Genomic DNA, 27336 nt, shown 5'->3' on the forward strand with positions numbered 1-27336 from the left:
CGGTTATACTGGTCCTGGTGAATATACACTTTCTCCTGGAAACGTTGTTTCAATTGCGCCTAACGGTGTCGTCTCATCGATTCCTGCTGTATCCAGTTTTGCTTTACCGTCGGTTTCCTCTTTGCCACATATTAATTTGGGTAATGGAATTACGGTTAGCAGCTTCAAAGGACCAGGTACTTATACATTAAGCCCCGGTAATGTTTTATCTGTTGGTCCCTCAGGTCAATTCTCATTCATTTCCGGTACTGGTGTCAATGGTATTAAGTTCGGTAGTGCATCTATTCCTTCAGTCACATTGGCTACTGCTACTCTTCCTAACGGTGGTGTGTTGACAGCTTATACTGGAGCCGGACAATATACCCTTTCTCCTGGTAACGTTGTCTCCATTGCATCTGATGGTGTAATTTCTTCTGTGAAGTCATTGCCTAGTCTTGAATTGCCATCTGTTTCGTCACTACCCCAAATGATCTCTTTCGGTACAACTAGTAGTACTCAAGCTCCTGGTATCTTCACTCTGAACCCTGGAAATATGCCGTCGAGTGCATCGTCTGGACAACTGTCCTTTGCACCCGTTTCTAGTAGTAGTAAGAAGGGAGGTAATATTTCTTTGGGCCCTGTATCTCCTGGAGTTTCAACAGGTTCAAGCCTTACCGGAAATTTCATGTCTAGTTTTACTAGCCCCGGACAGTACAGTTTCAATTCTGGAAGCGTTATTTCTTTTGGATCTAGTGGTGGAATCTCATCTATCTTATCGGTTTCATCTATTCGCGTTGTTTCGTCTGTTTCCACCACCTCATCGGCTAAAACGTTCTCTAACATTGGATTAAGTGCTGCCCCTACCTTCCCAAATGTTGATATTGGTAATGGTAATACAATTACAAGCTATCATGGAGCTGGTTTATACACCTTAGGTCCTGGTAGAGTTGTTTCTGTCGCTCCCGATGGCAATTACGAATGGATCGGTGGTAAAATTGGTGGACAATCTACTACCAAGTTACCTGATGTTGATCTTGGCAATGGTAACACCATTACAAGTTACAATGGTCCTGGATTATATACATTAAGTCCTGGTAATGTTATATCGGTTGGTTCTGATGGAAGTTATCAATACATATCTGGCAACGAGTTCGGTGGTAAAGAGACTACAACGGATTTACCTGAAATCGATATCGGTAATGGAAACACAATTACAAACTACAACGGTGCTGGTATTTACACTGTCGGCACTGGTCAAGTTGTGTCTGTTGGTACTGATGGCTCATATCAGTTCATTGAGGGTGGCGACAGCGGTATTGAGAATGGTGTATCAAAATTGCCTAATGTTGACCTCGGTAACGGTAACACAATTACAAGCTACAATGGTCCTGGTACATATACTTTAGGTCCTGGTAAGGTTGTATCTGTTGGCTCAGATGGTAGTTATCAATTCCTCTCTGATATTCAAGACGGTTCATCCAAATTGCCTGATGTCGATCTTGGTGATGGAAATACAATTACAAGTTATAACGGTGCTGGTCTGTACACAGTAGGCTCTAACCAGGTTGTTACAGTAGGTACAGATGGTGATTATGAATATGTCTCCGGCAAGAATGACGCTTCTAGCTTACCCAATGTTGATATTGGTAATGGGGACACAATTACCAGTTACAATGGTGCTGGCTTGTATACTTTAGCCCCCGGTAGAGTTGTTTCTGTTCGATCTGACGGAAGTTATCAATTTGTATCTAGCAAACCTGACCTTCCCAATGTTGACATTGGAAATGGTAATACCATCTCAGGTTATAATGGCGCCGGTGTATATACCTTAAGACCTGGTCAAGTTGTATCCGTTGGCTCTGATGGCACATATCAATTTATTACAGGTGGTGATAGCGGTGTAGGCGATGAATTCTCCAAGTTACCTAATGTAGATATTGGAAATGGTAATACCCTTACTAGCTATAATGGTGCTGGTTTGTATACCTTGAGCCCTGGTAGAGTTGTATCTGTCGGTTCAGATGGTAGTTATGAATTTATTTCTGGATTCAGTATCGAAGGCCAATCTTCTGAGTTGCCTAACATTGATCTTGGAAATGGAGACACTATTAGCGGATATTACGGTCCTGGAACTTACACTTTAGGTTCTGGTAAGGTCGCTTCCGTTGGTCCTGATGGCTCTTATCAATTCTTAACTGGTTCAAACAACCTAGCAAGTATCCCTGCAGAGACTGATTTGCCAGAAATTGATATTGGTAATGGTAACACTATCACAAATTATAATGGTGCTGGTATTTACACTGTCGGTCCTGGTCAAGTTGTGTCTGTTGGTACTGATGGCTCATATCACTTCATTGATGGTGGCGATAGCGGTATGGAGAATGGTGTATCAAAATTGCCTAATGTTGACCTCGGTAACGGTAATACAATTACAAGCTACAATGGTCCCGGTACATATACTCTAGGTCCTGGTAAGGTTGTATCTGTTGGCTCAGATGGTAGCTATCAATTCCTCTCTGATACTCAAGACGGTTCATCCAAATTGCCTGATGTCGATCTTGGTGATGGAAATACAATTAGTGGATATAAAGGTGCTGGTTTATACACTGTTGGTTCAAGTCAACTTGTTACAGTCGGATCGGATAGCAATTATCAGTATGTAACCAATCCTGGTATGTTCACCTTAGGTTCTGGTGAGGTAGTATCTATCGGATCTGATGGTCGATTTAATCTTGTGTCAGATTTTGGTAATGACGACGGTGATATGAACTTACCTAATGTCGATCTTGGTGACGGTAACACTATCACTAGATATAACGGTCCCGGTTTGTACACATTGGCTCCTGGCAAGTTTGTTTCCGTCAGTCCTGATGGTAATTATGACTTGTTCTCTGATGACACTGGTACGACCAGTTTCCCTGATATTGACATCGGTGATGGTAACACAATTTCAGGTTACAATGGTGCTGGAATTTACACTTTGAGACCCGGACAAGTTGTATCAGTTGGATCTGATGGTACCTATCAATTTATTACTGGCGGTGATAGTGGTGTAGGAGATAGTTTCTCTCGATTGCCAAATGTTGACCTTGGAGATGGTAATACTATTTCCAGCTACAATGGTCCTGGTTCATACACTTTAGGTTCTGGTAAAGTTGTATCTGTGGGAACTGATGGTTCTTATCAATATGTTACTGGCGGCTCAAATGGCATTAACGGTGGTAGTTTCTCTATGCCTACTGGATTATCCGGTTCATCCAATGTTGATCTTGGTAATGGAAATACAATCACAAATTACCGTGGACCAGGTTCATATACTTTGTCTTCTGGTAAGGTTGTATCAGTCGGTTCTGATGGTTCATATCAATTTGTTACTGGTGGTTCCAACGGTATTAATGGTGGCAGTTTCTCTATGCCTACCGGTTCATTTGGCTCATCCAACATTGATCTTGGTAATGGAAACACAATCACCAATTATCGTGGACCTGGTTCATACACCTTATCCTCTGGTCGAGTTGTATCTGTAGATTCCAATGGATCTTACCAATTCGTTAATGGTGGTTTCAACAGTATTAATGGCGGTAGCTTCTCCATGCCTTCCGGTTCATTTGGCTCATCCAACATTGATCTTGGTAATGGAAACACAATCACCAATTATCGTGGACCTGGTTCATACACTTTATCCTCTGGTCAAGTTGTGTCTGTAGGCTCTGACGGCTCTTATCAATTTGTTAATGGTGGTTCCAACGGTATTAATAGCGTTTTCAACAGCATTAATGGTGGTTCCAACAACATTAACGGCGGTAGCTTCTCCATGCCTTCTGGATCATTTGGCTCATCCAATATTGATCTCGGTAATGGAAACACAATCACTAATTATCGTGGACCTGGCTCGTACACTTTATCCTCCGGTAAAGTTGTGTCTGTCGATTCCAATGGATCTTACCAATTTGTTAATGGTGGTTTCAACAGTATTAATGGCGGTAGTTTCTCCATGCCTTCGGGTTCATTTGGCTCATCCAATATTGATCTTGGTAATGGAAACACAATCACCAATTATCGTGGACCTGGTTCATACACTTTATCCTCCGGTAAAGTTGTGTCTGTAAGCTCTGATGGCTCTTATCAGTTTGTTAATAGTGATTCCAACAATATTAATGGTGGTAGCTTCTCCCTGCCTTCTGGATCATCTGGCTCATCCAATATTGATCTCGGTAATGGAAACACAATTACCAACTATCATGGACCTGGCTCATACACTTTATCTTCTGGTAAAGTTGTTTCAGTAGGTTTCGACGGATCTTATCAATTTGTTAATGGTGGTTCTAATGGTCTGAATGGCGGTAGCTTCTCTATGATTTCTGGATCTTCTGGATCTTCTGGATCCTCTAATGTTGACCTCGGTAATGGTAACACAATCACTAATTACCGTGGACCTGGCTCATATACTTTATCTTCTGGTCAAGTTGTATCAGTAAGTTCTGACGGCTCCTACCAATTTGTCAACGGAGGTTCTAATGGATCTTCTGGATCTTCCGGCTCAAATATCGACCTTGGAAATGGTAATACAATCACCAACTACAATGGTCCTGGATCATATACTTTGTCTTCCGGTCAAGTCGTTTCAGTTGGCTCAGATGGATCTTATCAATTCGTTAATGGTGGTTCCAATGGCTCATCTGGCTCCAACGGCTCATCTGGTTCTAATGTTGATCTAGGTGATGGAAATACAATTAACAATTACAATGGACCTGGATCATATACTTTGTCTTCTGGTCAAGTTGTGTCAGTAGGATCTGATGGTTCTTACCAATATGTAAGTGGTAGCTCCAACGGTTCTTCCGGATCTTCCGGTTCTAATGTTGATCTTGGCAATGGAAACACCATCACCAATTACAACGGACCTGGAACATACACTTTATCTTCTGGTCAAGTCGTATCAGTCGGTTCTGATGGCTCTTATGAATTCGTAAATGGCGGTTCCAACGGCTCATCTGGTCAAAGCATTGATCTCGGTAACGGTAATATAATCACCAACTACAGTGGTCCTGGATCATACACTTTATCGTCTGGTCAAGTCGTATCAGTCGGTTCTGATGGCTCTTATGAATTCGTAAATGGCGGTTCCAACGGCTCATCTGGTCAAAGCATTGATCTCGGTAACGGTAATATAATCACCAACTACAGTGGTCCTGGCTCATACACTTTATCGTCTGGTCAAGTTGTATCTGTAGGATCTGATGGTTCTTACGAATTTGTAAACGGTGGCTCCAACGGCTCCTCTGGTCAAAACATTGATCTCGGTAATGGCAATGTAATTACCAACTACAGTGGTCCTGGTTCATACACTTTATCATCCGGACAAGTCGTGTCTGTAGGTCCTGACGGCTCATATGAGTTTGTTTTAGGTACAGACGGATCTCAAAATGACTCTTCTAACTCTGAGGATATTGATCTTGGTGACGGTTTTACCATTAAAGGATTCACTGGCCCTGGTTTATACACAGTCGGTCCTGGTAGAGTCGTTTCTGTAGGTGAAGATGGCTCATATGGATATGTTACTGCTTTGGATGCCAATAGTGCTTTCTTACAAACGGTATCAAATGTTGTCTCTCCCGCAGGCGCCGTTTTGCAAAATGTTGATCTCGGTAACGGTAACACAATTACAAGCTACAATGGTCCTGGTGTATACACTTTAGGTCCTGGTAAGGTTGTCTCTGTCGACTCTAATGGATCTTATCAATTTATCAGTGGTGGATCCAGCGGTTCTTCTGGCTCAACTATTGATCTTGGTAACGGTAACACAATTACCAATTATCACGGTGCTGGTACATACACTTTAACATCTGGCAAGGTCGTATCTATGGATTCAAATGGTTCTTATCAATTTGTTAATGGTGGATCTAGTGGCTCATCTGGTTCTGGTTCTGTTGTAGACCTTGGTAATGGTAACACTATTACAAACTACAATGGTGCTGGTACATACACTTTGACATCTGGCAAGGTCGTATCTATTGATTCAAATGGCTCTTATCAATTTGTTAGTGGTGGATCCAGTGGCTCATCTGGTTCTGGTTCTGTTGTAGACCTTGGTAATGGTAACACTATTACCAATTATCATGGTGCTGGTACATACACTTTGACATCTGGCAAGGTCATATCTATGGATTCAAATGGTTCTTATCAATTTGTTAATGGTGGATCTAGTGGCTCATCTGGTTCTGGTTCTGTTGTAGACCTTGGCAATGGTAACACTATTACAAACTACAATGGTGCTGGTACATACACTTTAACTTCTGGTAAAGTTGTATCCGTCGATTCCAACGGTTCTTACCAATTTGTAAATGGTGGATCCGGTTCCGGTTCTGGTTCAACTGTAGATCTTGGTAATGGCCATACTATTACTAACTACCATGGTGCCGGTACTTACACTTTAACTTCTGGTCAAGTTGTATCTATGGATTCAAACGGTTCTTACCAATTTGTCAATGGTGGATCCGGTTCCGGTTCTGGTTCAACTGTAGATCTTGGTAATGGCCATACTATTACTAACTACCATGGTGCCGGTACTTACACTTTGACTTCCGGTCAAGTTGTATCTATGGATTCAAATGGTTCTTATCAATTTGTGAATGGCGGCTCATCCGGTTCTGGTACAAAGGTAGATCTTGGTAATGGCAACACTATTACCAACTACAATGGTGCTGGTACATACACTTTAACTTCTGGTAAAGTTGTATCCGTCGATTCCAACGGTTCTTACCAATTTATCAATGGTGGATCCGGTTCTGGTTCAACTGTAGATCTCGGTAACGGTAATACTATCACTAACTACAATGGTGCTGGTACATATACTTTAACCTCTGGTCAAGTTGTCTCTATCGACTCCAATGGCTCTTATCAATTTGTTAATGGTGGATCCAACGGCTCTTCCGGATCAGGTTCAACTGTAGACCTCGGTAACGGTAATACAATCACTAATTATCATGGTGCTGGTACATATACCTTAACCTCTGGTAAAGTCGTTTCCATGGATTCTCAGGGTACATACCACTTTATTGATTCCGGTGTTATTTCTGTTCGTACAGGTGCATCCGGATCAACCATTGCTAACTTAGGTAATGGTTACACTATCTCTAACTATCATGGTGCTGGCTTGTACACTTTAGGCTCCGGTCAAATTGTCTCAGTTGACTCTAATGGTGGATATCAATTTATCAATGGTGGTTCGTCTACTGTAGATCTCGGTAACGGTAATACTATTACTAATTACCACGGTGCTGGTACATACACTTTGACCTCTGGTAAAGTTGTATCCATGGATTCAAATGGTTCTTATCAATTCATTAATGGTGGTTCATCTGGTTCCGGTACAAATGTAGATCTCGGAAATGGTAATACTATCATGAACTATAACGGTCCTGGTACATACACTTTAACTTCTGGTAAAATTGTATCTGTCGATTCCAATGGTTCTTATCAATTTGTCAACGGTGGATCTAGCGGATCTTCTGGCTCGACTGTAGATCTTGGTAACGGTAACACAATCACCAATTATCATGGTGCTGGTACATACACTTTGACATCTGGCAAGATTGTATCTATGGATTCAAACGGTTCTTATCAATTTGTTAATGGTGGTTCTGGATCCGGTTCAACTGTTGACCTCGGTAACGGTAATACTGTAACCAACTACAATGGTGCTGGTACCTACACTTTAACTTCTGGCAAGGTTGTATCCATCGACTCCAATGGATCTTATCAATTTATCAATGGCGGATCCAGCGGTTCTTCTGCAACTGGTTCAACTGTAGATCTTGGTAACGGTAACACAGTTACTAATTATCATGGCTCTGGTACATATACTTTGACTTCTGGCCGTGTTGTTTCTATTGATTCCAATGGTTCTTACCAATTTGTTAACGGCGGTTCCTCTGGTTCTGGTTTATCAAGCATTACCCTTCCCAAGTTCTCACCATTGCCTAACCTCAACCTTGCTAGTGGAATTACACTCACAAGCTACAAAGGTCCTGGTACTTACACTTTGAGTCCTGGTAATGTTGTGTCTATTAATCCTTCTGGCCAATTCTCCTTCATTTCTGGTAGCGGTGCCAACGGTGTTAAGAATGGTAGCGCAGCTCTTCCCTCTCTTACATTAGGTACTGCCACTCTTCCCAATGGAGGTGTTCTTACCAACTATGCTGGTCCTGGTCAATACACTATTGCTCCTGGTAGTGTTGTATACATTGACTCAAATGGTGGTGTTTCAACTATCAACCTTTCAAGCATGTCTCTTCCCAAGGCTCCTCAATTGCCTGAGCTTAACCTCGGTAGTGGAATTACACTCACAAGCTACAAAGGTCCTGGTACTTACACTTTAAGTCCTGGTAATATTGTTACTGTTAATCCTTTCGGTCGTTTCTCTTTCCTTACTGGAAGTGGTCCCAATGGAGTTACTGGTGGTAATGTAGCCCTTCCCACTGTTCAATTAGGTACAGCAACTCTTCCTAGTGGAAATGTTCTTACCAATTATGCTGGTCCTGGACTATACACTCTTGCTCCTGGAAGTATTATCTCAATTGGTTCCAATGGTGCTATTTCAACTATTCCTGCATCTACCATGTCTTTGCCTAAGTTGTCTTTATTGCCCAACGTCAATCTCGGCAGTGGAATTACTCTTAGTAGCTACAGAGGTCCTGGTACATACACTTTGAGTCCTGGTAATGTCTTGTCTGTTGGTCCTTCTGGTCAATACTCCTTCATTTCAGGTAGTGGTGCTAACGGTGAAAAGGGTGGTAATGTCAATCTTCCTTCTCTTTCATTAGCTACTGCAACTCTTCCCAACGGTGCTGTTCTTACCAACTATGCTGGACCTGGTCAATACACACTTTCTCCTGGAAACGTGATTTCAATTGATGCTAACGGTGTTGTTTCAAGCATTAACTTGTCTAGCATTTCCTTGCCCAAGTTCTCTCCATTGCCTAGCCTTAACCTCGCTAACGGTGTTACACTCACTAGTTACAAAGGTCCTGGTACTTATACTTTGAGTCCTGGTAACGTTGTGTCTGTCAATCCTTTCGGTCAATTCTCCTTCATCTCCGGTAATGCCAACGGTGTTACAAACGGAAACGTAAATCTTCCTGCTGTTACATTAGGTACTGCCACTCTCCCTGAAGGTGATGTTCTTACCAACTATGCTGGTCCTGGTCGTTATACTCTTGGTCCTGGTAAGGTTATCTCCATTGACTCTAATGGTGGTATCTCTACTATCAACCTTTCAAGCATTTCTTTGCCCACATTCTCTCCATTGCCTAGCCTTAACCTCGCTAACGGTGTTACACTCACTAGTTACAAAGGTCCTGGTACTTATACTTTGAGTCCTGGTAATGTTGTGTCTGTCAATCCTTTCGGTCAATTCTCCTTCATCTCTGGTAATGCCAACGGTGTTACAAACGGAAACGTAAATCTTCCTGCTGTTACATTAGGTACTGCCACTCTCCCTGAAGGTGATGTTCTTACCAACTATGCTGGTCCTGGTCGTTATACTCTTGGTCCTGGTAAGGTTATCTCCATTGACTCTAATGGTGGTATCTCTACTATCAACCTTTCAAGCATTTCTTTGCCCACATTCTCTCCATTGCCTAGCCTTAACCTCGCTAACGGTGTTACACTCACTAGTTACAAAGGTCCTGGTACTTATACTTTGAGTCCTGGTAATGTTGTGTCTGTCAATCCTTTCGGTCAATTCTCCTTCATCTCTGGTAATGCCAACGGTGTTACAAACGGAAACGTAAATCTTCCTGCTGTTACATTAGGTACTGCCACTCTCCCTGAAGGTGATGTTCTTACCAACTATGCTGGTCCTGGTCGTTATACTCTTGGTCCTGGTAAGGTTATCTCCATTGACTCTAATGGTGGTATCTCTACTATCAACCTTTCAAGCATCACAATGCCCAAGTTCTCTCCATTGCCTAACCTCAACCTTGCTAATGGTGTTTCACTCACTAGCTACAAAGGTCCTGGTACTTATACTTTGAGTCCTGGTAATGTTGTGTCTGTCAATCCTTTCGGTCAATTCTCCTTCATTTCTGGTAGTGCTAACGGTGTTACAAACGGAAATGTAAATCTTCCTGCTTATTCATTAGGTACTGCCACTCTTCCTGATGGAAATGTGCTTACCGATTTTGCTGGTCCCGGTCAATACACTGTTTCTCCTGGTAATGTTATCTCCATTAATCCCGATGGTGCTATTTCATCTGTCCAAGGTATCTCTAGTAATATTTTCCCTGGTGGATCTTCATTCACTTTTGGTAACGGTGGTTCTTCCTTCCCCAGCAATGGTGGATCCTTCACTTTTGGTAACGGTGGATCATCTTTCCCCAGCAATGGTGGATCTTCATTCACTTTCCCCAGCAATGGTGGATCTTCATTTACTTTTGGTAACGGTGGATCATCCTTTCCCAGCAATGGTGGATCCTTCACTTTTGGTAACGGTGGATCATCCATCAGCTTCCCTAGCATCTCATTACCCCGTGTCGATCTTCCTACTTTAGATTTGGGTGATGGTGTAAGTATTGGTAGTTACAAAGGACCTGGTGTTTACACTTTAAGTCCTGGTAATGTTGTTTCTGTCGGTGCAGGTGGATTATTCTCCTTCTTATCTGGATCTGGTTCCAACGGTGTAGTCGGTGGTCATCTCACTCTCCCCACTTTATCTTTACCTACTGTCAGTCTTGATGGTGGTGTTTCTCTTGAAGCTTTCACTGGTCCTGGTGTTTACACTTACAGTCCTGGTAACACCGTCTCTATTGATAGCAATGGTGGTGTCAACTGGTTACAAGGTGGTCCTTCCAAGCTTCCCAGCGGTGGATTTACTTTCCCTAGTTTGAATTTACCCAGTGTTACTTTACCTTCTTTGAATTTACCTACTCTCAATCTCGGTTCTGGTATTAGTGTTCCCAACTTCAGTGGACCTGGTATTTATACTGTCAGTCCTGGTAATGTTCTCTCTATCGGTCCTGATGGTGATTATTCTTATGTCTTGGGTAGCGGTTCTCTTGGTTCCAAGACAGGTCATATCAGTCTTCCTAGTATCAACTTACCTTCCCTCTCATTATCTGGTGGTATTACTCTCCCCAGTTTCAGTGGAGCCGGTGTTTATACTTTGAATGGTAATGTTCTCTCGATTAATTCTAAAGGTGGTTTCAGTTGGGTCCATGGTGGTCCCTCTACCCTTCCCGGTGGTGGCATCTCCCTTCCTTCTATCAACCTTTCTGGTGCTTTACCCACTCCCTCTGGAACTGTCATCAACGGTGTGAACTTTAAATTCCCCTTCGATGTTCCTGGTTTCACCGGTCCTGGTTTCTATAGTCTCAGCCCTGGTAACGTTGTCCAAGTCCGTCCTGACGGTACCTACAGCTTCGTTTCCGGTGGTCCCCCAAGTGGAACTTCTGGAGGATTCACATTCCCTAGTATCTCTTTACCCAGTGTCTCTTTACCTTCTTTGAGCTTGGGTGGTGGTCTGAACATCGGTACCTATAAGGGTCCTGGAGTTTATACTTTAAGTCCCGGTAACGTTGTCTCTGTTGATGCTGGTGGATCTTTCTCATTCTTGACAGGTAGTGGTCCTAATGGTTCTGCTAGTGGATCTCTTACACTCCCTACTTTATCATTACCTTCTCTCAGTCTTGATGGTGGTATTTCTCTTGGTGGATTCAGCGGTCCTGGTGTCTATACTCATAGCCCTGGTAACGTTGTCTCTATTGATGCCAATGGTGGTGTTAACTGGTTACAAGGTGGCCCCAAGAAGCTTGCTGGTGGTGGATTTACATTCCCTGCTTTCACTTTACCCAGTATCACTTTACCTTCCTTGAACTTACCTACACTTAACCTCGGTGTTGGTATCAACCTCTCTGGTTTCAGTGGACCTGGTATTTATACTCTCAGTCCCGGTAATGTAATTTCTCTTGGTGCCAATGGTGATTACTCTTATGTCTTGGGTAGTGGATTATTCGGTGCAAAGAACGGTCATATCAACCTTCCTACCATTAGTTTGCCTTCCTTCACTTTAGCCGGTGGCATCACTGTCCCTAGCTATAGCGGAGCCGGTGTTTACACTGTCAATGGCAATGTTCTTTCAATCAACCCCAAGGGTGGTTTCAGCTGGATTAACGGTGGTCCTTCTACCCTTCCCGGTGGAGGAATTACTTTACCTTCCATTAACCTCTCTGGTGGTGCAACCCCTACAGGTACTCTTATCAATGGTGTTAACTTCAAGTTCCCCTTCAACATTCCCAACTTCAACGGTCCCGGTTTCTACGTAACCAGTCCTGGTAATGTTGTCCAAGTTCGCCCTGATGGTTCTTATAACTTTGTCTTTGGTGGTCCCGCTGGAAGTTCATCTGCTAATCTCTCTGCTGGTTTCTCGTTCCCTAGTATCACTTTACCCCAAATCAGTTTCCCTACTTTGAATTTAGGTGGTGGAATCAGTATTGGTAACTATAAAGGTCCTGGTGTTTACACTTTAGGTCCTGGTAGAGTTGTATCCATTGCTGCTGGTGGTGGATTCTCTTTCCTCTCTGGTTTTGGCGCTAATGGTGCAATTGCTGGTGCTCTTACATTACCCACTTTGTCTTTACCTACCATCAGTCTTGATGGTGGTATTCATCTTGATGGTTTCACTGGTGCTGGTGTTTACACTTACAGTCCTGGAAATACCGTCTCGATTGATGGTAGTGGAGGTGTTAATTGGTTAAAGGGTGGTCCCATTCGTCTTCCTAGCGGTGGATTCACTTTCCCTGGTTTCAATTTACCCAGTATCACTTTACCTAGTTTGAACTTACCTTCTGTTAACCTTGGTATTGGTATTAATATTCCTACTTTCACTGGTGCTGGTATCTATACTGTCAGTCCCGGTAATGTTCTCTCCATGGCTGCCAACGGTGCATACACTTACCTCGCAGGTGGTGGTTTCCTCGGTGCACAAACTGGTAAGGTCACTCTTCCTTCTCTCAACTTGCCTTCCATCACATTATCTGGTGGTATCCAAGTTCCCAACTTTAGCGGTGCTGGTATTTATACTGTCAACGGTAATGTTCTCTCGATCAATGCTGGTGGTGGATTCAGCTGGATTCGTGGTGGTCCCTCTTCCCTTTCTGGTGGTGGATTCACTCTTCCCTCTATCAACCTCTCTGGTTCTTTACCTACCGGTACTGTCATGAACGGTGTTGAGTTCAAGTTCCCCTTCGACATTCCCAAGTTCAATGGACCTGGCTACTATAGTCTTAGTCCTGGTAATGTAGTTCGTGTTCGTGCTGATGGTACCTATAACTTTGTATCCGGTGGTCCTCCTAGCGGATCTGGTAGTGGATTAAGCTTCAACTTCCCTAGTATTCGTTTGCCCAGCATCAACTTGCCTTCCTTGTCTCTTGGTGGTGGTATCAACATTCCCGGTTATAAGGGTCCTGGTGTCTATACTTTAGACGCTAACAATGTCGTGTCTATTCGTGGTGATGGTTCTTTCTCATTCTTGATCGGTGGTAGTGCTAACGGTGGTGTCAGTGGACATGTCTCTCTTCCTTATGTTTCTTTACCCAGTCTCAGTCTTGCTGGTGGTATTTCGCTTGCTAACTTCGGTGGTCCCGGTACATACACTTACAGTCCTGGTAATGTTGTGTCCGTTGACAGCAATGGTGGTATCAATTGGTTACAAGGTGGTCCTCAATTGGTTTCTGGTGGTGGTTTCGAATTCCCCAACCTCAATCTGCCCACGATCTCTTTACCCAGAGTTCAATTACCTCAGATCAGTGTTGGTAACGGATTGGGTTTCACTGGATATACTGGTAGTGGTATCTATACTTTGAATAATGGTAACATTATCTCTCTTGGTGGTAACGGTGAATACTCCTACATTTCCGGTAGCGGTTCATTTGGTGCCTTGACCGGTAGTCTTAACCTCCCTCAACTTAACCTCCCTACCCTCAGTTTATCCGGCGGTATCTCTGTACCTAAATTCAGCGGTCCTGGTCTTTACACTGTCAGTCCTGGTAATATTCTTTCCATTGGTTCTAGTGGTCAATACGACTGGCTTCAAGGTGGTCCTCAAACCCAAGCTGATGGTCGTATCTCTCTTCCCTCCGGTGGTTTCTCTAACCCTACTAAGTCCATTATCAATGGTGTCAAGTTTGATTTCCCCTTCAATGTTCCTAACTTTAGTGGACCTGGATTCTATCTCCTCAGTCCCGGTAATATCCTTCAAGTTCGTGCTGATGGTTCCTTCAACTTTGTAGCTGGTGGTCCCCCTCATATGGCCTCTGGTTATGGTATCTCTTTCCCTACCATCAGTTTGCCTCGTGTTAACTTGCCCAACTTGAACGTCGCTGGTGTCAGCCTTAGCAGTTATAAGGGTCCTGGTATTTATACCTTAGGCTCTGGTATTGTTTCGATTCGTGGTGATGGTGGTTTCTCTTTCTTGGCTGGTGGTGGAGCCAACGGTGCTGTCAGTGGTAGTCTCAGTCTTCCCACTCTTTCTTTGTCTACTCTTAACCTCTATGGTGGTATTACTCTTAATAACTTTGGTGGTCCCGGTGTTTACACTTACAAGCCTGGTAATGTTGTTTCTATTGATTCCAGAGGTTATATCGACTGGTTGGAAGGTGGTCCAGTCGAAGTCCCCGGTGGTGGATATAGTTTCACTGGTACTGGTTTGCCCAGTATTTCTTTACCTCGTGTTTCTTTACCCTCCATTAACCTTGGTCTTGGTATTGATCTCACAAGCTACAGTGGTCCCGGTATCTATACTCTCGGATCTGGTAACGTCATCTCCCTCAACAGCGATGGTTCCTACAAGTATCTTCAAGGTAGCGGTTTCTTAGGTGCCTCCAGTGGTAACATCAACCTTCCTCGTCTTAACTTACCTACAATCACTTTATCCGGTGGTGTGTCTGTCCCTAGTTACAGTGGACCTGGTATTTACACTGTCAGTCCTGGTAATGTTCTTTCCATTGGCGTCACTGGTGGTTACAGTTGGATTCAAGGTGGTCCTCAAACCTTGGAGAACGGTGCTGTCACTCTTCCTACTGGTAATCTCGAAGCTACTTTCAGATACATTAACGGTGTTCGATTCGAATTCCCCTTCAATGTACCTAACTTTGATGGTCCTGGTTACTACAGTCTCAGCCCCGGTAATGTCATTCGTGTCAATGCTGATGGTTCTTGGAGATTCGTCTTGGGTGGACCCAACAGTCTTCCTTCTCTTGGCGGTGGATTCAGACTTCCTACCTTCAGTATTAACTTGCCTACGCTTTCTTTCGCTAGCTTGTACTTACCTGGTAATGTCCCCATCGATCCTTACACTGGTCCCGGTCTTTACTCTGTTGGTTTCAACTCGCTTGTCTCGATTAGCGCTGATGGTCAATACAGCTACTTGCAAGGAAATGGTATGTTCGGTATCATTGCCGGTTCTGTCAGCTTGCCTACTTTAACTGGTCGTCTTCTTTCACTCCCTGGTGGCTTCAATATCCCCAACTACACTGGTCCTGGCATCTATACTCCTAGTGCTGGTAACATTGTTTCCATTGGTGTCAACGGAGCTGTTTCTTGGTTACAAGGTGGTGCCGGTGCTTCTATCGGTGGATCTGGTAGTGGCTCCATTGGTGGAGCACTTACCTTCCCCAACATTCAATTACCTACGATCTCTTTAGGTAATGCCAATGTTCCCTCCGGTGGTACTATTACATCTTACAGTGGAGCTGGTATCTATACCTTGAACGCCAACACAATTATTGAAGTTGGTTCTGGTGGATCCTACTCTTACATCAAGGGTAGTGGTTTATTCGGTGTTCAACATGGTGTCTTGGTATTCCCACCTGCTGTGAACTTCCCTACCGTGTCTCTTCAGGGTGGTTTCAAGATCATGACTTATAAGGGTCCTGGTGTTTACACAGTTGGTACTGGTAATGTTGTATCGATTAGTCCCAGCGGTGGTGTGAGTTGGTTACAAGGAGGTCCTCGTTTGAAGGCCGCTAATGTGATTGATTCTGATCCTGCTCAATTCTCCAAGGAAAGTACACCTAGTTCTCAAGGATTCGTCTTGCCCTCTTTCTCTTTACCTTCTTTCTCCAAGCTCGCTGAGGCCTCTGTCAGTGTTACTAAGGAACATGTAAAGCGTGATAATCAAAACAACTTCTTTAAGAATGTTCTTTCCCTCTTCTAAAAAAAAAAAAATTTCTTTAATTTTCCCCCTCCCCCCCCCAAAAAATTTCTTGTTTAAAAAAAAAAAATTTCTTCCCCTCTCCCCAAAATCATCAAGATTTTCATAATAATAATTTAATAAAAAGATAAAGCTCTTTTGTATATTAATCTCTCTCTTGTCTTTCGCTTGTTTAATTTTTTTTTTTTTTTTTTTTTTAATTTGGTTCACACAGCTGCATAAAAAAAGCTAAAGAAAAAGTTTATGCCGAAAGACCTTATTTCCTTTTTTGGATTTAAATCATTTGTGCCTTGTCATCTCACACAAAAAAAAAAAAAAAACACAAAGCCCGTAAAAAACACAAAGCTCATATATAAACACAAAACCCCTATAAAAACATAAAGCTCATATACAAACACAGCAAGGTAATTGCACACATACACACACGTAATTTTTTCTCTCCCATCAAACTATTTCTCTTGATCCATAGCTGTTCGTGCCTCATCCAACTCATTCACCACTCATAAAAAAAAACACAAGGTAAATTCCCACAACACTATTTATCTCTCTCTCTCTCTGTACATATAAAAATCATACGCACACAATTTTTTATTTTCCTCAGACACACACACAAAAAAAATTTACTCTTCCTGTTCCATCGCAGCTCTAGCTTCATCCAACTCATCCTGCATAATCTTTTTTCGTACAAGCGCAGCTCTCGCCAAATCCAACCGATTATACTTTTTAAACACAATCGCCAACCGTCGATCCATCTCCATACGTTTCTGAACATTAGCCAAATACGTCTCCATGTCCAATAATCCCGTTTGCACCTGAATCACAAGCATATTCATCTTAATCTCAATCGCTTGTTTACGATCCATCCATTCCTCTTTATTCTTTGCTCCACTCATCGCCGCATTCACCACCCCCAGTTCATGCTCCATCACCATATTCGATACAAGGTTATCCACACTCTCAAATTCCTCTTCCGCTCGCTCCAATTCCTCATCTACTTCCTCCTTCCTTTTCATTTCGGCCTTGACAGACGATGGTTCTTCCGCACGTGGAACAGGAGTTGAAGTCAATGCTGGCGAACTCGTTTGGACCAAAGGGGAACTGCTCGTCACTAAGGGTGAACTACTCGTCACTAAGGGTGAACTGCTCGTCACCATGGGAGAGTGGACGATAGGAGAACTAGAAGAGGCAGCAGGCGAACTTGTCACCGACAGATTTTCCAGTTGTGGGGTCAAGGGTCCACCCACTGTCATGCGGGCCGCAGACAAATGCTGTGACACGGTACTACCAAACGCATCCAACACCAACCATCGTTCCGACCGTTTCACAATATCCTCGCCTGTCAATGGTTCTCTTAAATTCACTGCAATTTCAATCTTTCCTCCCGTCTTTTTTCGACTCGCATCCAAAATCTATCATGACAACAACTTATTTTTAGCACATCTACATACACACACACACACACACACACTTACGTCAAATACACCCGAGATGGACGATTTGGTTAATAAACGATCCATGGGAATCACCACTTTACCAATCGAGACAGGTCTTCGAAACATACCATAGGCGTATTTATTATGAAATACCTCCAGACATAATTTCTTACGACTAACATAACGTGTAAATAACCGGTTCGTACGACTGATCGGTATCTGTAAGCTAAAATCAAATTGTGGGTCTACACCCTGTAAGACAGGTGTCTCTCCTTTATTCATACTCGCTTGAGCTGTATTCTCCGGTGGCCAACCTCCAAAATCCCAGGTCACAAACGGCTCCAGATGCGCTATACCCAACGTGGGTAAACTCGTACATCGTATAATGTTCAATTCCATCATGTTCTCCGGTACAGTGTCCAAGATATTTTTATATGTGTAGTTCACTTGTTCATAATGTAAAGCAGGGATTTCATTTAGGCTTTTAAACGAGACCAAGTCTGTTGCAAAGGCAGATTCAAGTGCGAGGTAGGCGTCACTTTCCTCCACCATCATTTTGCTTTTCTTCTTTTGTGCTGAAAAGCCATTTTGAATGGCCAGGTTGTGGCATACATTCATTTGGTATGTGAGCTGGGATTCGATCTGTTGCATGGAGTTTCTGCTGCTGCTACCGTCGTTGCTTGTAGTGGTGGTCGTATCGAGCTGTCCCACAGCACGTATCTTACCGTCTCCCAAATTCATGTCCGGTGCAGAAGGAAGTTGAGGTATTTGCGTTGTCTGTCCGTTTTTAAGATCAATACCCATACGTAGCAGTTCCTTGGAGGTGCGGATCATTTGTTTAGCTACTGACAAATTACCGATTTTCTTGTAATGTAATGCAGCTTCCTTGTATTGCTTTTGTAAACGGATCACTTGGTTGAGCACGTCTTGTATTTGTTGTAATTCGGCCGTGGATGGTTTTGGTGGTTCAACTACCACAGGTTGTTCCTCTACTGAGCGAGGCTGTGGTGGTGGTGGTGGTGAGGGATCTCGCACTGCCGGTGGAGGTGAAGGATCTCTTACGGCAGGTGGAGGAGACAACTCTCTTTTGGCAGGTGGTGTAGGTGCTCTAGGATCGACGACCATTAATTGGGATAAATCCTGAAATTTTTGATGAAATAGTTTGGATTCACGTAACAAGGCAACTGCCTTTTTTTTATCGCCTTCCTTCTTTGCTACCAGTGCGGACTTTTGATAGGCTTGTGCCTTTTCTTTCCAATACAGAGGATCGATTGATTCCTCCTCCTCTTCCTCTTCTTCGTCATGTGGACGGTCGTCATAATTGATGGGTGTGGGTAACTTTTTTTGTGGTATTTCGTCCTCGAGAGGAGGAGGTGGAAGGGGACTTGAAGGGGAATCAAATAAATAATTAGCAGCTCTTTCAAGATCATCATCGAAACGTTGAAGAGCATCGACAGCTTGTTGTGTGGAAAAGCCCATATTGATTAATTCTGTGACTTTGGTAGATTCATGCGCCCCCGTATCTAACGCCGACAACTCATTCTAAAAAAAAAAAAAAAAAAAAAAAAAAATTGGGGCGTGAGTGATGGCGTTTTTTTTTTTCAGAATAGAAAACCTTACCAGTAGATGAGGGTCGTTAAAATCACTTTCATCCAAATCGACCTCGATATCGTCTTCTCCTTGAGCTAAAGCTGCATATGAATCAATATCAATATTCATCTCTTGCGTGGGCTGTTTTTTTGTTGGTATTTTTTTCTTTGCTGCGGCGGGGGTTGAAGAAGAGAGTTCCTGTAATTGCTTCTAAAAAAAAAAAAGCATATAAGGGTTAGCCAAACAAAAAAGAGAGCCGTGTTTTTTTTTTAAAAAAAAAGAGTTACAAGTAAGTCTGGGTCATTCATGTCCAAGTCTTCATCCCCATCATCGTGTAAAGTAGCATTTAATAGTGCATCCAAGTCAAACTCCTTTGATGGCACTTGTTGTCCCTTTCCAAACATTATTTGTCTTTTTAAGAGAGAGAGAGAGATAAAGCAAAAAAAAGTCCGGTGAACAAACTAAAAAAAAAAAAAAAGAGCGCTACGTGACTGTTGTAACTCCGGTCACAAGTGAAGTAGTGTGTATGTGAGAGGGAGGGAGGAGGGGAAAAATATTTTTCTTTTTTACGATTAGATCATGTCAGAACCCATAAAGGAAGAGGTACCACCTACAACTAAGCCTGTTGAAAAAGAAGTGCCCACAGGTATAACCCAATTAAAAAAAAGTAAAGGGTGACCCTCCATGGTGTGTGCTAACAAAAGGAAAGAATAGGTCCTGTGGATAAGAGAATCTTTATTGGCGGTTTACATCCTACCGTCTCTGAGAAAGAAATTCAAGACCGGTTTAGTAAATTTGGCAAAGTCAATGCAGTTCATGTTGCCAAAAACACCGCTGGTATGCTCTCTCTCTCTCTCTTACCTTACCTTTTTTTTTTGACATACTAAACACACATTGCAAAAAAAAAAAAAAAAATATAGACGAATGCAGAGGCTTTGCTCACATGACGATTCACACCACACCCAAGCAATGGGAATCCTGTAAAGTTCTCGTTCTGCATGTATACACATATACTATTTTCCTATTTTCTATGTCTTATTAACCCTCCTCCTCCCCAAAAAAAAGGTCTGAGTGTCTACAACGGCGCTAAATGGAGAGGTCAGGAATTAAAGCTCGAGGAAGCCAAACCCGATTACCAAGTACGTTTTCAACAACGTCAAGAAAAGATTAAAGAGCAAGAAGAAAAGAAACGAAAGCGATTATTGAGATGGAACGACAGTGAAGGTTTTCATGCGAAAGATATGACTCCCGTGACAGATAACAATATGGGTACACGAAAAGGATGGAAACGAGGTCGTTATGGTCGTGCTATTGCCGTCATGCGTCTCAAGAAGAACGACGGTACCAAGGTAACCTTAATTTATTATTTCATCCCCTTTTTTTTTTTTGGACAGCGATTTTTTATTCTCTTTTTTATATATTTTTAGTTTGTGTTTGAACCCACGCATTATAAAAATAATTTGGAAAAGTTGTACAATATCGGTGTCCGCATGAAACCCGTGAATCAACTCATCACCAAAGTCGAAGAAGATGACGATGACGAGGATGAAGAAGCACGTTGGCCCAAACTTCGTAGATTATCCAACGATCACCAACAACAAGAAGAAGAGGAGGGGGAGGAAAGAGAGGATTACAAGATGACCGATGATGAAAAACGTCGATTTGCCATGGAAAAAATGTTTGCCGATCAACACGCTAAAAAGCAAATGATGCAAAAAGCACTTGTGGCAGCACAAGGGGATAAACAACACACCAGTTTCGAACAAGAGGAAGAAGAAAAGGTAGATGATGTCTTCCAGATGGATTTGGATAAAGAAGAAGAACATAAGGAACCTGTAGAAGCAAAGAAATGGATGTTTGATTCAGATGAGGAGGAAGAGGAGGAGGAGGAGTTTAATATTGAGATTAATCCTGTACTTGAAGGTGAAGCAGGTCGTAAACGTTTAGAACTTCAAAAGAAATTTAAGGGTGATGATCGATTTAAATTGGGTGAGGATTTTATTGACCCTGCTGAAAAGGAAGCACAAAAGAAGGAAGTGGGAGATGCTATCTCTCAAGAATTAGGTGCAGATAAAAGTCAGGCTATGGATGTCTTGAATGCCATGTTTGGTGAACGTAGAGTGGATCCTAAAGTACAACCTAGAAATACTGCTTGGACAAATCCTGCTCGTTTCGATCCGGATGCTGAGGATTCATCACAATATCTTGCTGATAAACCTCAAAGAGAAGAAGAAGAAGAGGAAGAAGAAGAAGAAGAGTTTACGCCTAGAGTAGAAAGTGCTAAACCCATTGTCTCTACTGCAAAGCATTTCGAAGTCAGTACTAACTTGAAACCTCTCTTTGGAGATGCAGAAGAAGCACCCTTCACCTTATTCGGTGGTAACAACAACAGTACACCCGTGACAACCAAACCTTTGTTTGCACCTACTCTCAATAGTAAATCCGGCAAGGACTTTACTTCGAATTTTATTCCACAAAAACCCGAAGGACAAATCGGCCTGGGTGTCATGTTCTTTTTCCACTTGGACGACCCTTCCTTGATGAAAAAGTAAGTAGTGGGACACAAGAAGAAAGAAGAAGGTCATCTAACCCCATTTGTTGTTTATAGGAGTTGTTATTCATATGATGCAGCAGGTATTTTCCAACAAAAATCCGATGAAAAGGACAGTTATGAATCGAAATGGAGAACACAACGACCCATTATTAAAGAAATCCTTAAAAAACGTCAAAAGAATGCCGTCAAAAATCAAAAAAAGAGATCCACTACACGCGACAGCAAGTAAAAAAAAAAAAAAAAAAAAAATTGTGGAACTCAATGTACATTTTTTTTTATCCCCCCTCACACACATATATATAAAAAAATAAAAATACAAAATGAAATAAGCTTTTTTTTTTTTTTTATGCCTGTTGCTTCATAAAGGATTTGACAACCGTCATGACTTGATCTCCACAAAACCTTCCCAACATACCCATAGACACAGCAATCTCATCAAATGTCGTGACTTGATCCACTACCGCATGGGAAGCGCCTACAGAACTAATACAAAAGGGTACAGGCTCACAACTATGATCACCGTATAACGTAGGTGTCGTATGATCTCCCGTCACCACCACCGCATACTTCTTTATGTTTTTAGTCAAACACACAAAAAACTTATAAAAAACCTTTTTTTTTTTTTTTACCTCAGTGGTCGTATCCTTGCGCAAGGCAGTGAGAATCTCACCTATCATGGCATCTATTTTCTCCAGATAATACACCTTTTTATCTACATCACCATCATGACCTGCATCATCCACTGCTTTTAAATGACAGAATCCAAACGTGTATTTTTCCGACTGGATATGTTGTACACAGGCTCTACCTTTGGCTCCGAAATCCGTCTGATAATCTCCCGTGGCTCCCTCCACATGGATCAAGTCCATACCCACTGTCATACCAATACCTGCAATAATACATGTAGGCGCGATCAAGAAACTCTTGAACCCGTGTAATTCTTCAATGCTTGGCACCTATACGTTTTGCTGCATGATTAGTATATCTATTGTATGGGAGCCAATTTTTTTTCTGTCCTTGTCTTTACTTTAATACAGCTACCACAGCCTCTTAAGAGTACACAATTGGCAGGATGTGTGTCTTGTTCAATACGCGTTTGGTTAATAGGATGGCTCATTAAAATCTCATGAAATACCTCCGAGAGTTCATTGGTCAACTAAAAAGAATCATCAATATCCGTTGTGCCCACATATCTTTCAACCCGACATGTGTTGTTGTGTTCCTTACTTTGCTGGTAAGTTTCGATGCTTCATCATCCACTGTAGGCTCACAATAGACCAATGGTTTTCTACATATAAAAATGAGTATCTAGTGATAAGATTCGAAACATGATATCCTCCCCCACGCTTACCCATCTTTTAAAGGATCCGTGCCTGTGATGGAATCCGTAAGTTGTGGACCTCGGACTCGAACACCACAACGATGATCAATCGCATGTTTTACAGCCACTTCATGTTGAGGAAACGAAGGCAATTTCCTATTGAAAAAAAAAAAAAAATAGAAGGGAATGAATCATGGTCCCGGGCATCACTATATGTGTGTGTGTATGTATGTGTGTGGGAAAGATATTTACACGCCATCGAGAGCTTGACACAAGACACGTGCGAACACTCCAAAATCTCGATCGACTTTTCGTAACACCACCATGCCATTTTCCATGTACGCGAAATTCGACTCAACAGCAAAAAAAAAAAAAAAAATTAGAGTTAAAAATTATTTTCTTTTTAAATGTGTTATGAATGTCTATACTTTGAATGCAATATCACCGGGAATCATGTCAAGTCCAGCTCCCATACTTTCAAAAGCACCTCTTCCACGATAATACCTATACACACACCATAATTTAAAAATTTAAACGTGGGCAAAGGGTCCCCCCCCCCTTTTTTTTTGTGTTCGTGTGTATCCTCCCCCCCCCCACTTACTTTCGTGGATCGTAACCAAGAATGGAGAGATGAGCTGTATCTGATCCACACGCTAATCCGGGTTCAACAGGATCAAGAAGTCCATTGACACCTGTTCCTAAAATAATAAAACGTGTCAGAAGTTGAACATATTTGATCCTGCAGTCATACGTACTGGCAAGTGTGTCCAACCAAGGTGTATTGGCTCTTTGCAACGGCGTCTTTCCATCGTGTGGAATCGTAACATCACCCAACCCGTCAATCAAGAACATTAACAATTTCATTTTTTAAAAAAAAAGACCTAAAAAAAAAAGAGAGAGAGAGAGGGAGTTTATTTAAAAATAGGTTTATTTATTGCGTCACAAAAAAAAATATATTCTAAATGATTATTGATTCCAATACTGTTGTTGTTGACGAGAAGGTTGAGTTCCTTGAGGCGCCATTTGTTGTTGAAATTGTTGTCCGTTAGGATATTGTCCATAAGAAAACATTTGAGGTTGACCAAAATAATTCGCTCCACCTGAGGTTGCATACCCAGTACCTTGTACAGGTTGTTGGATATGTTGCTGTTGTTGATGATGAGCTTGCACTTGAGCTTGGACTTGAGGTGCTCCCTGCTGTCCTCCTCCTCCTTGTTGCTGTTGTCCTCCTCCTTGACCAGCGGCTACACTTGCACCTTGTCCATTGCTTCTCATATCGGATTTCTGTACTCCATTTCCACCTGAACCTTGCACAGGTACACCTCCATTACCTTGTTGAGACAATCCTAAAAATCCACCTTGTCCATTGCTACCGTTAGCAGCAGTGACACCGCCAGCAGACACAGCTCCTCCTCCTCCAGCAGCATGATACATACTCTTTTGATAATCATTTAATCCCATACCAAGTTGATTTAAATCATCATAGGAAGGATGGTTGTATAATTGAGATTGTTGACCATAAGGTGATGCACTGCTATAAGGTGATGTACCTGCTCCAACAGTACTCACACCACCTGTAGCACCACCACCTACACCAGAAACGCCACTAGGTTTACCTCCTTGTCCTTGAGCATGTTGTTGCTGTTGTTGTTGTTGCTGTTGTTGTTGATGTTGTTGCTGATGATGTTGCTGTTGATGTTGTTGTTGATGTTGTTGTTGATACATGGTAGGATACATGCTCTTGTTCATGAAAGGTTGACCGTACGCGGATTGTTGATACGCGTTAAATTGATTAGGCATGTAATAATATTGATAATAAGGTAAATTCGTAGGATACATTTGACCTTGTCCTTGAGGTAATTGACTTTGTCCTGATTGTCCATGAAGACTTTCTTGACTGTACTTGTCTCGACTTCCATAAGCACTGGCAGAGGTCACAGAAGGTGAATGACTGAATGCCGTAGGATCATAATAACCCTTTTTTTTGGGGAGGGGGGACAATGCGTTAAAAAAAAACTTATCCTTCTACCATCTCATACAACCCCCGCCTCTCTCTCTCTCTTTCTTTCTCTACACTTACCATGGCAGCGGCGCGTTGGGCTTCAGTGCCGTAGATACCATAATCAGGTAAATTACCCATGGGATTCATACCAAATCCAGAAACACCGGTAGGTGGTTGATTGGGTAAATAAGAACTATAAGCAGAGGTAAGATGATCCATACCACCAAACTGTTGTTGTTGTTGTTGTTGTTGTTGTTGTTGTTGTTGTTGTTGAGGAATACTCTGTTGATGATGAGGAATAGGTTGTCCATGATGCTGTCCGTGATAGGTAGGTTCCTGTTGTTGTTGTTGTTGTTGCTTATGAAGATAGGCAGATGACGATTGGAAGGATTCGGTAACGGGTGTAGCACTGGTGGTGGTAGTGGTTGAGCTGGGGATAGCAGCTGTGACAGGTGTAACAGGTGTTGCCACGGAAGCGGCAACAGGTGTAGCCACGGCAGGTGGGGAAGGTGTCGTGGTAACAGGTGCAGCAACAGGTGCAGCGACGGGAGCGGGAGAGGGAGCAGTGACAGGTGTAACAGGTGCAGCTGCAGCCATAGGAGCGGGAACGGTTTTGGGGGTAGCAGGAGTAGCTTGAGCAACGGGTTCAATGGCAGTAGCCACAGTGGTTTCTTTGACACTATTGATAACAATATTAACAAAAAACCATTACCCTTTTAATTCTCTCTCTCTCTCGCGAGTAACAAACTTACATTTCTTCAACAGCGGGTTCTTCATCCATATTTAAAGAACCAAATTTAACATCCAAGGAGGAAATGGTGGTGGTATTGGTGGTAGCGGGTAAGACGACGGATTCTTCTTGATTAATAAGACGGTTTGTGGTGACGGGTGTGGTTTCTTCTTTTTCTTCTTGAGCATCTCCTTCTTCGGTAGACCATTCGGATTCAACGGGAGGAGCTTCTGTGGTGGTAGTGGTAGTAGTAATGGGAGCAGACCATGCATCTGCCACGTCGTCATGAGCGGGAGCAGAAGTAGTGGTAGTGGTAGGAGCGGAGGTTGTTGTGTTGGACCATTCGGTGGTATTGGGTGCATCCCATTCGCTTAGTGTTGGTGTAGTGGTATTTTCAGTCGATGAGGAGGATGTATTTATATTTTCAGTGGTGTTAGTTACAGGTTCGGATTCAGGTTTAGGCTTTGACCTAATAATAAAAAAAAAGGGGGGGGGAAGGGTTAGCTAGGTTGTGACGTTATTAGGTACGATGTGTACGTTACTTGAGAAGACTGGCCCAGGTCTTGGGTTGGTCGTCATGGTTGTCATCATTTGTTGTATTATGTGTAGGAGCAGGAGACCAATCGTCATTTGGACTAGATTCATTTACAGTTGTCCAAGACTCCTCGTTATGTAATTCTTCTTGTTTTGAGGAGGAAGCAATAGATGCCCAAGACCCAGCAGCAGCAGCAGCAGCAGCGGCGGCAGTGGCAGAAGTAGTGTCTCCGTGTCTGTTATTATTGTTGTCTCCCCAAGAAGAAGAAGAGCTCTTTTGTGTACGACGGCTAGCTGAAGAATTTACTGGTGCTGCTTTTAATTAGGACAGGGAAAAGGTAAATAAGGAAGGATGAGAGAAAAAGAGAGAGAAAGATATATTAAAAAAGGTACCTTTGCCGGGTCGAGAGGTAACTCGTTCATTATATGATCTTTGTGGTGTAATTTTAGTATCACGTTGAGCGTATGTGTTCGTAGTAGTGGATTGTTGTTGATGTGAAGAAACGGATGGGTTAGCCACCTTTGCTTTTTGTGCTTCTTTCTTTGACTTTTTAGTCTTTACTTCTCCCCATTGATTAGCGTGTCCTGTTTGTTTTAAGGAGTGTATTCGTAAGCGCTGTGTTTTTTTTTTTATTTTTTTTTTATTTTTTTTACCTTCACTAATTCTGTCTATGGTTAAATCCAGGTCACCATTAGCTTCTTCCAAAACAAATAAAAGGTCGTCGTCTGACCAGTCAGAGAATAGAACTTTGAGAGTAGGTAGTTTTGCAGAATATTTAGACTTGAGTTTCTTGAGATCATTTTGTTCACTAGATTTAGTCCTTGTGTTATGTGTGCGTGTTTCGTGTGAAGTCATTTTTTGGGCTGAAAAAAAAAAAAAAATTATCGTATTTTTTTTCTTGTTTTTTTTTTGGTTGAAGCTATATAAAAAAATAAAAGGTTTTCTTTCTATTGTTTTCATTAATAAAAAGTTTATTCCTCTT

The 27336-nt window shown here is 42.4% G+C and overlaps 5 protein-coding genes across 5 annotated transcripts; 2 read left to right on the forward strand and 3 right to left on the reverse strand.

Moving 5' to 3' along the window:
* Positions 1-8169: 8169 nt before the first annotated feature.
* Positions 8170-16338, forward strand: EV154DRAFT_503079 (uncharacterized protein). The gene is made up of 3 exons (XM_051600876.1): positions 8170-9561; positions 10222-10411; positions 10460-16338. Exons 1-3 carry the CDS (start codon positions 8267-8269, stop codon positions 16190-16192), a joined length of 7218 nt encoding a protein of 2405 aa, XP_051459460.1. The 5' UTR covers positions 8170-8266; the 3' UTR covers positions 16193-16338.
* Positions 16339-16702: 364 nt separating this feature from the next.
* On the reverse strand, positions 16703-19684 carry EV154DRAFT_503080 (uncharacterized protein). The gene is made up of 4 exons (XM_051600877.1): positions 19500-19684; positions 19243-19422; positions 17662-19164; positions 16703-17598 (listed from the first exon to the last, which is right to left on the reverse strand). Exons 1-4 carry the CDS (start codon positions 19614-19616, stop codon positions 16810-16812), a joined length of 2589 nt encoding a protein of 862 aa, XP_051459461.1. The 5' UTR covers positions 19617-19684; the 3' UTR covers positions 16703-16809.
* A 70-nt stretch (positions 19685-19754) lies between these two features.
* Positions 19755-22017, forward strand: EV154DRAFT_550232 (uncharacterized protein). Its single transcript, XM_051604914.1, has 6 exons — positions 19755-19858; positions 19927-20049; positions 20133-20192; positions 20278-20561; positions 20640-21760; positions 21821-22017. The coding sequence occupies exons 1-6, from the start codon at positions 19792-19794 to the stop codon at positions 21993-21995; spliced, it is 1830 nt and encodes a 609-aa protein (XP_051459462.1). The 5' UTR covers positions 19755-19791; the 3' UTR covers positions 21996-22017.
* Positions 22018-22110: 93 nt separating this feature from the next.
* EV154DRAFT_601171 (2,3-bisphosphoglycerate-independent phosphoglycerate mutase-domain-containing protein) lies at positions 22111-23953 on the reverse strand (the record flags this gene model as incomplete). Its single annotated transcript, XM_051607215.1, has 9 exons — positions 22111-22332; positions 22396-22722; positions 22794-22922; positions 22994-23054; positions 23118-23243; positions 23340-23440; positions 23516-23591; positions 23689-23785; positions 23843-23953. Coding segments are annotated over 9 exons (1250 nt in total), but the record flags the coding sequence as incomplete, so codon positions are not given.
* A 100-nt stretch (positions 23954-24053) lies between these two features.
* EV154DRAFT_479720 (uncharacterized protein) lies at positions 24054-27209 on the reverse strand (the record flags this gene model as incomplete). The annotated part of the gene is made up of 8 exons (XM_051598275.1): positions 24054-24676; positions 24932-25064; positions 25168-25282; positions 25469-25768; positions 25842-26288; positions 26362-26668; positions 26747-26938; positions 27008-27209. The coding sequence occupies 8 exons, from the start codon at positions 27207-27209 to the stop codon at positions 24054-24056; spliced, it is 2319 nt and encodes a 772-aa protein (XP_051459464.1).
* Between the last annotated feature and the right edge of the window lie 127 nt (positions 27210-27336).

Source organism: Mucor mucedo, assembly GCF_025094135.1.
Source record: "Mucor mucedo strain NRRL 3635 chromosome Unknown EV154scaffold_28, whole genome shotgun sequence".
NCBI lineage: Eukaryota > Fungi > Mucoromycota > Mucoromycetes > Mucorales > Mucoraceae > Mucor > Mucor mucedo.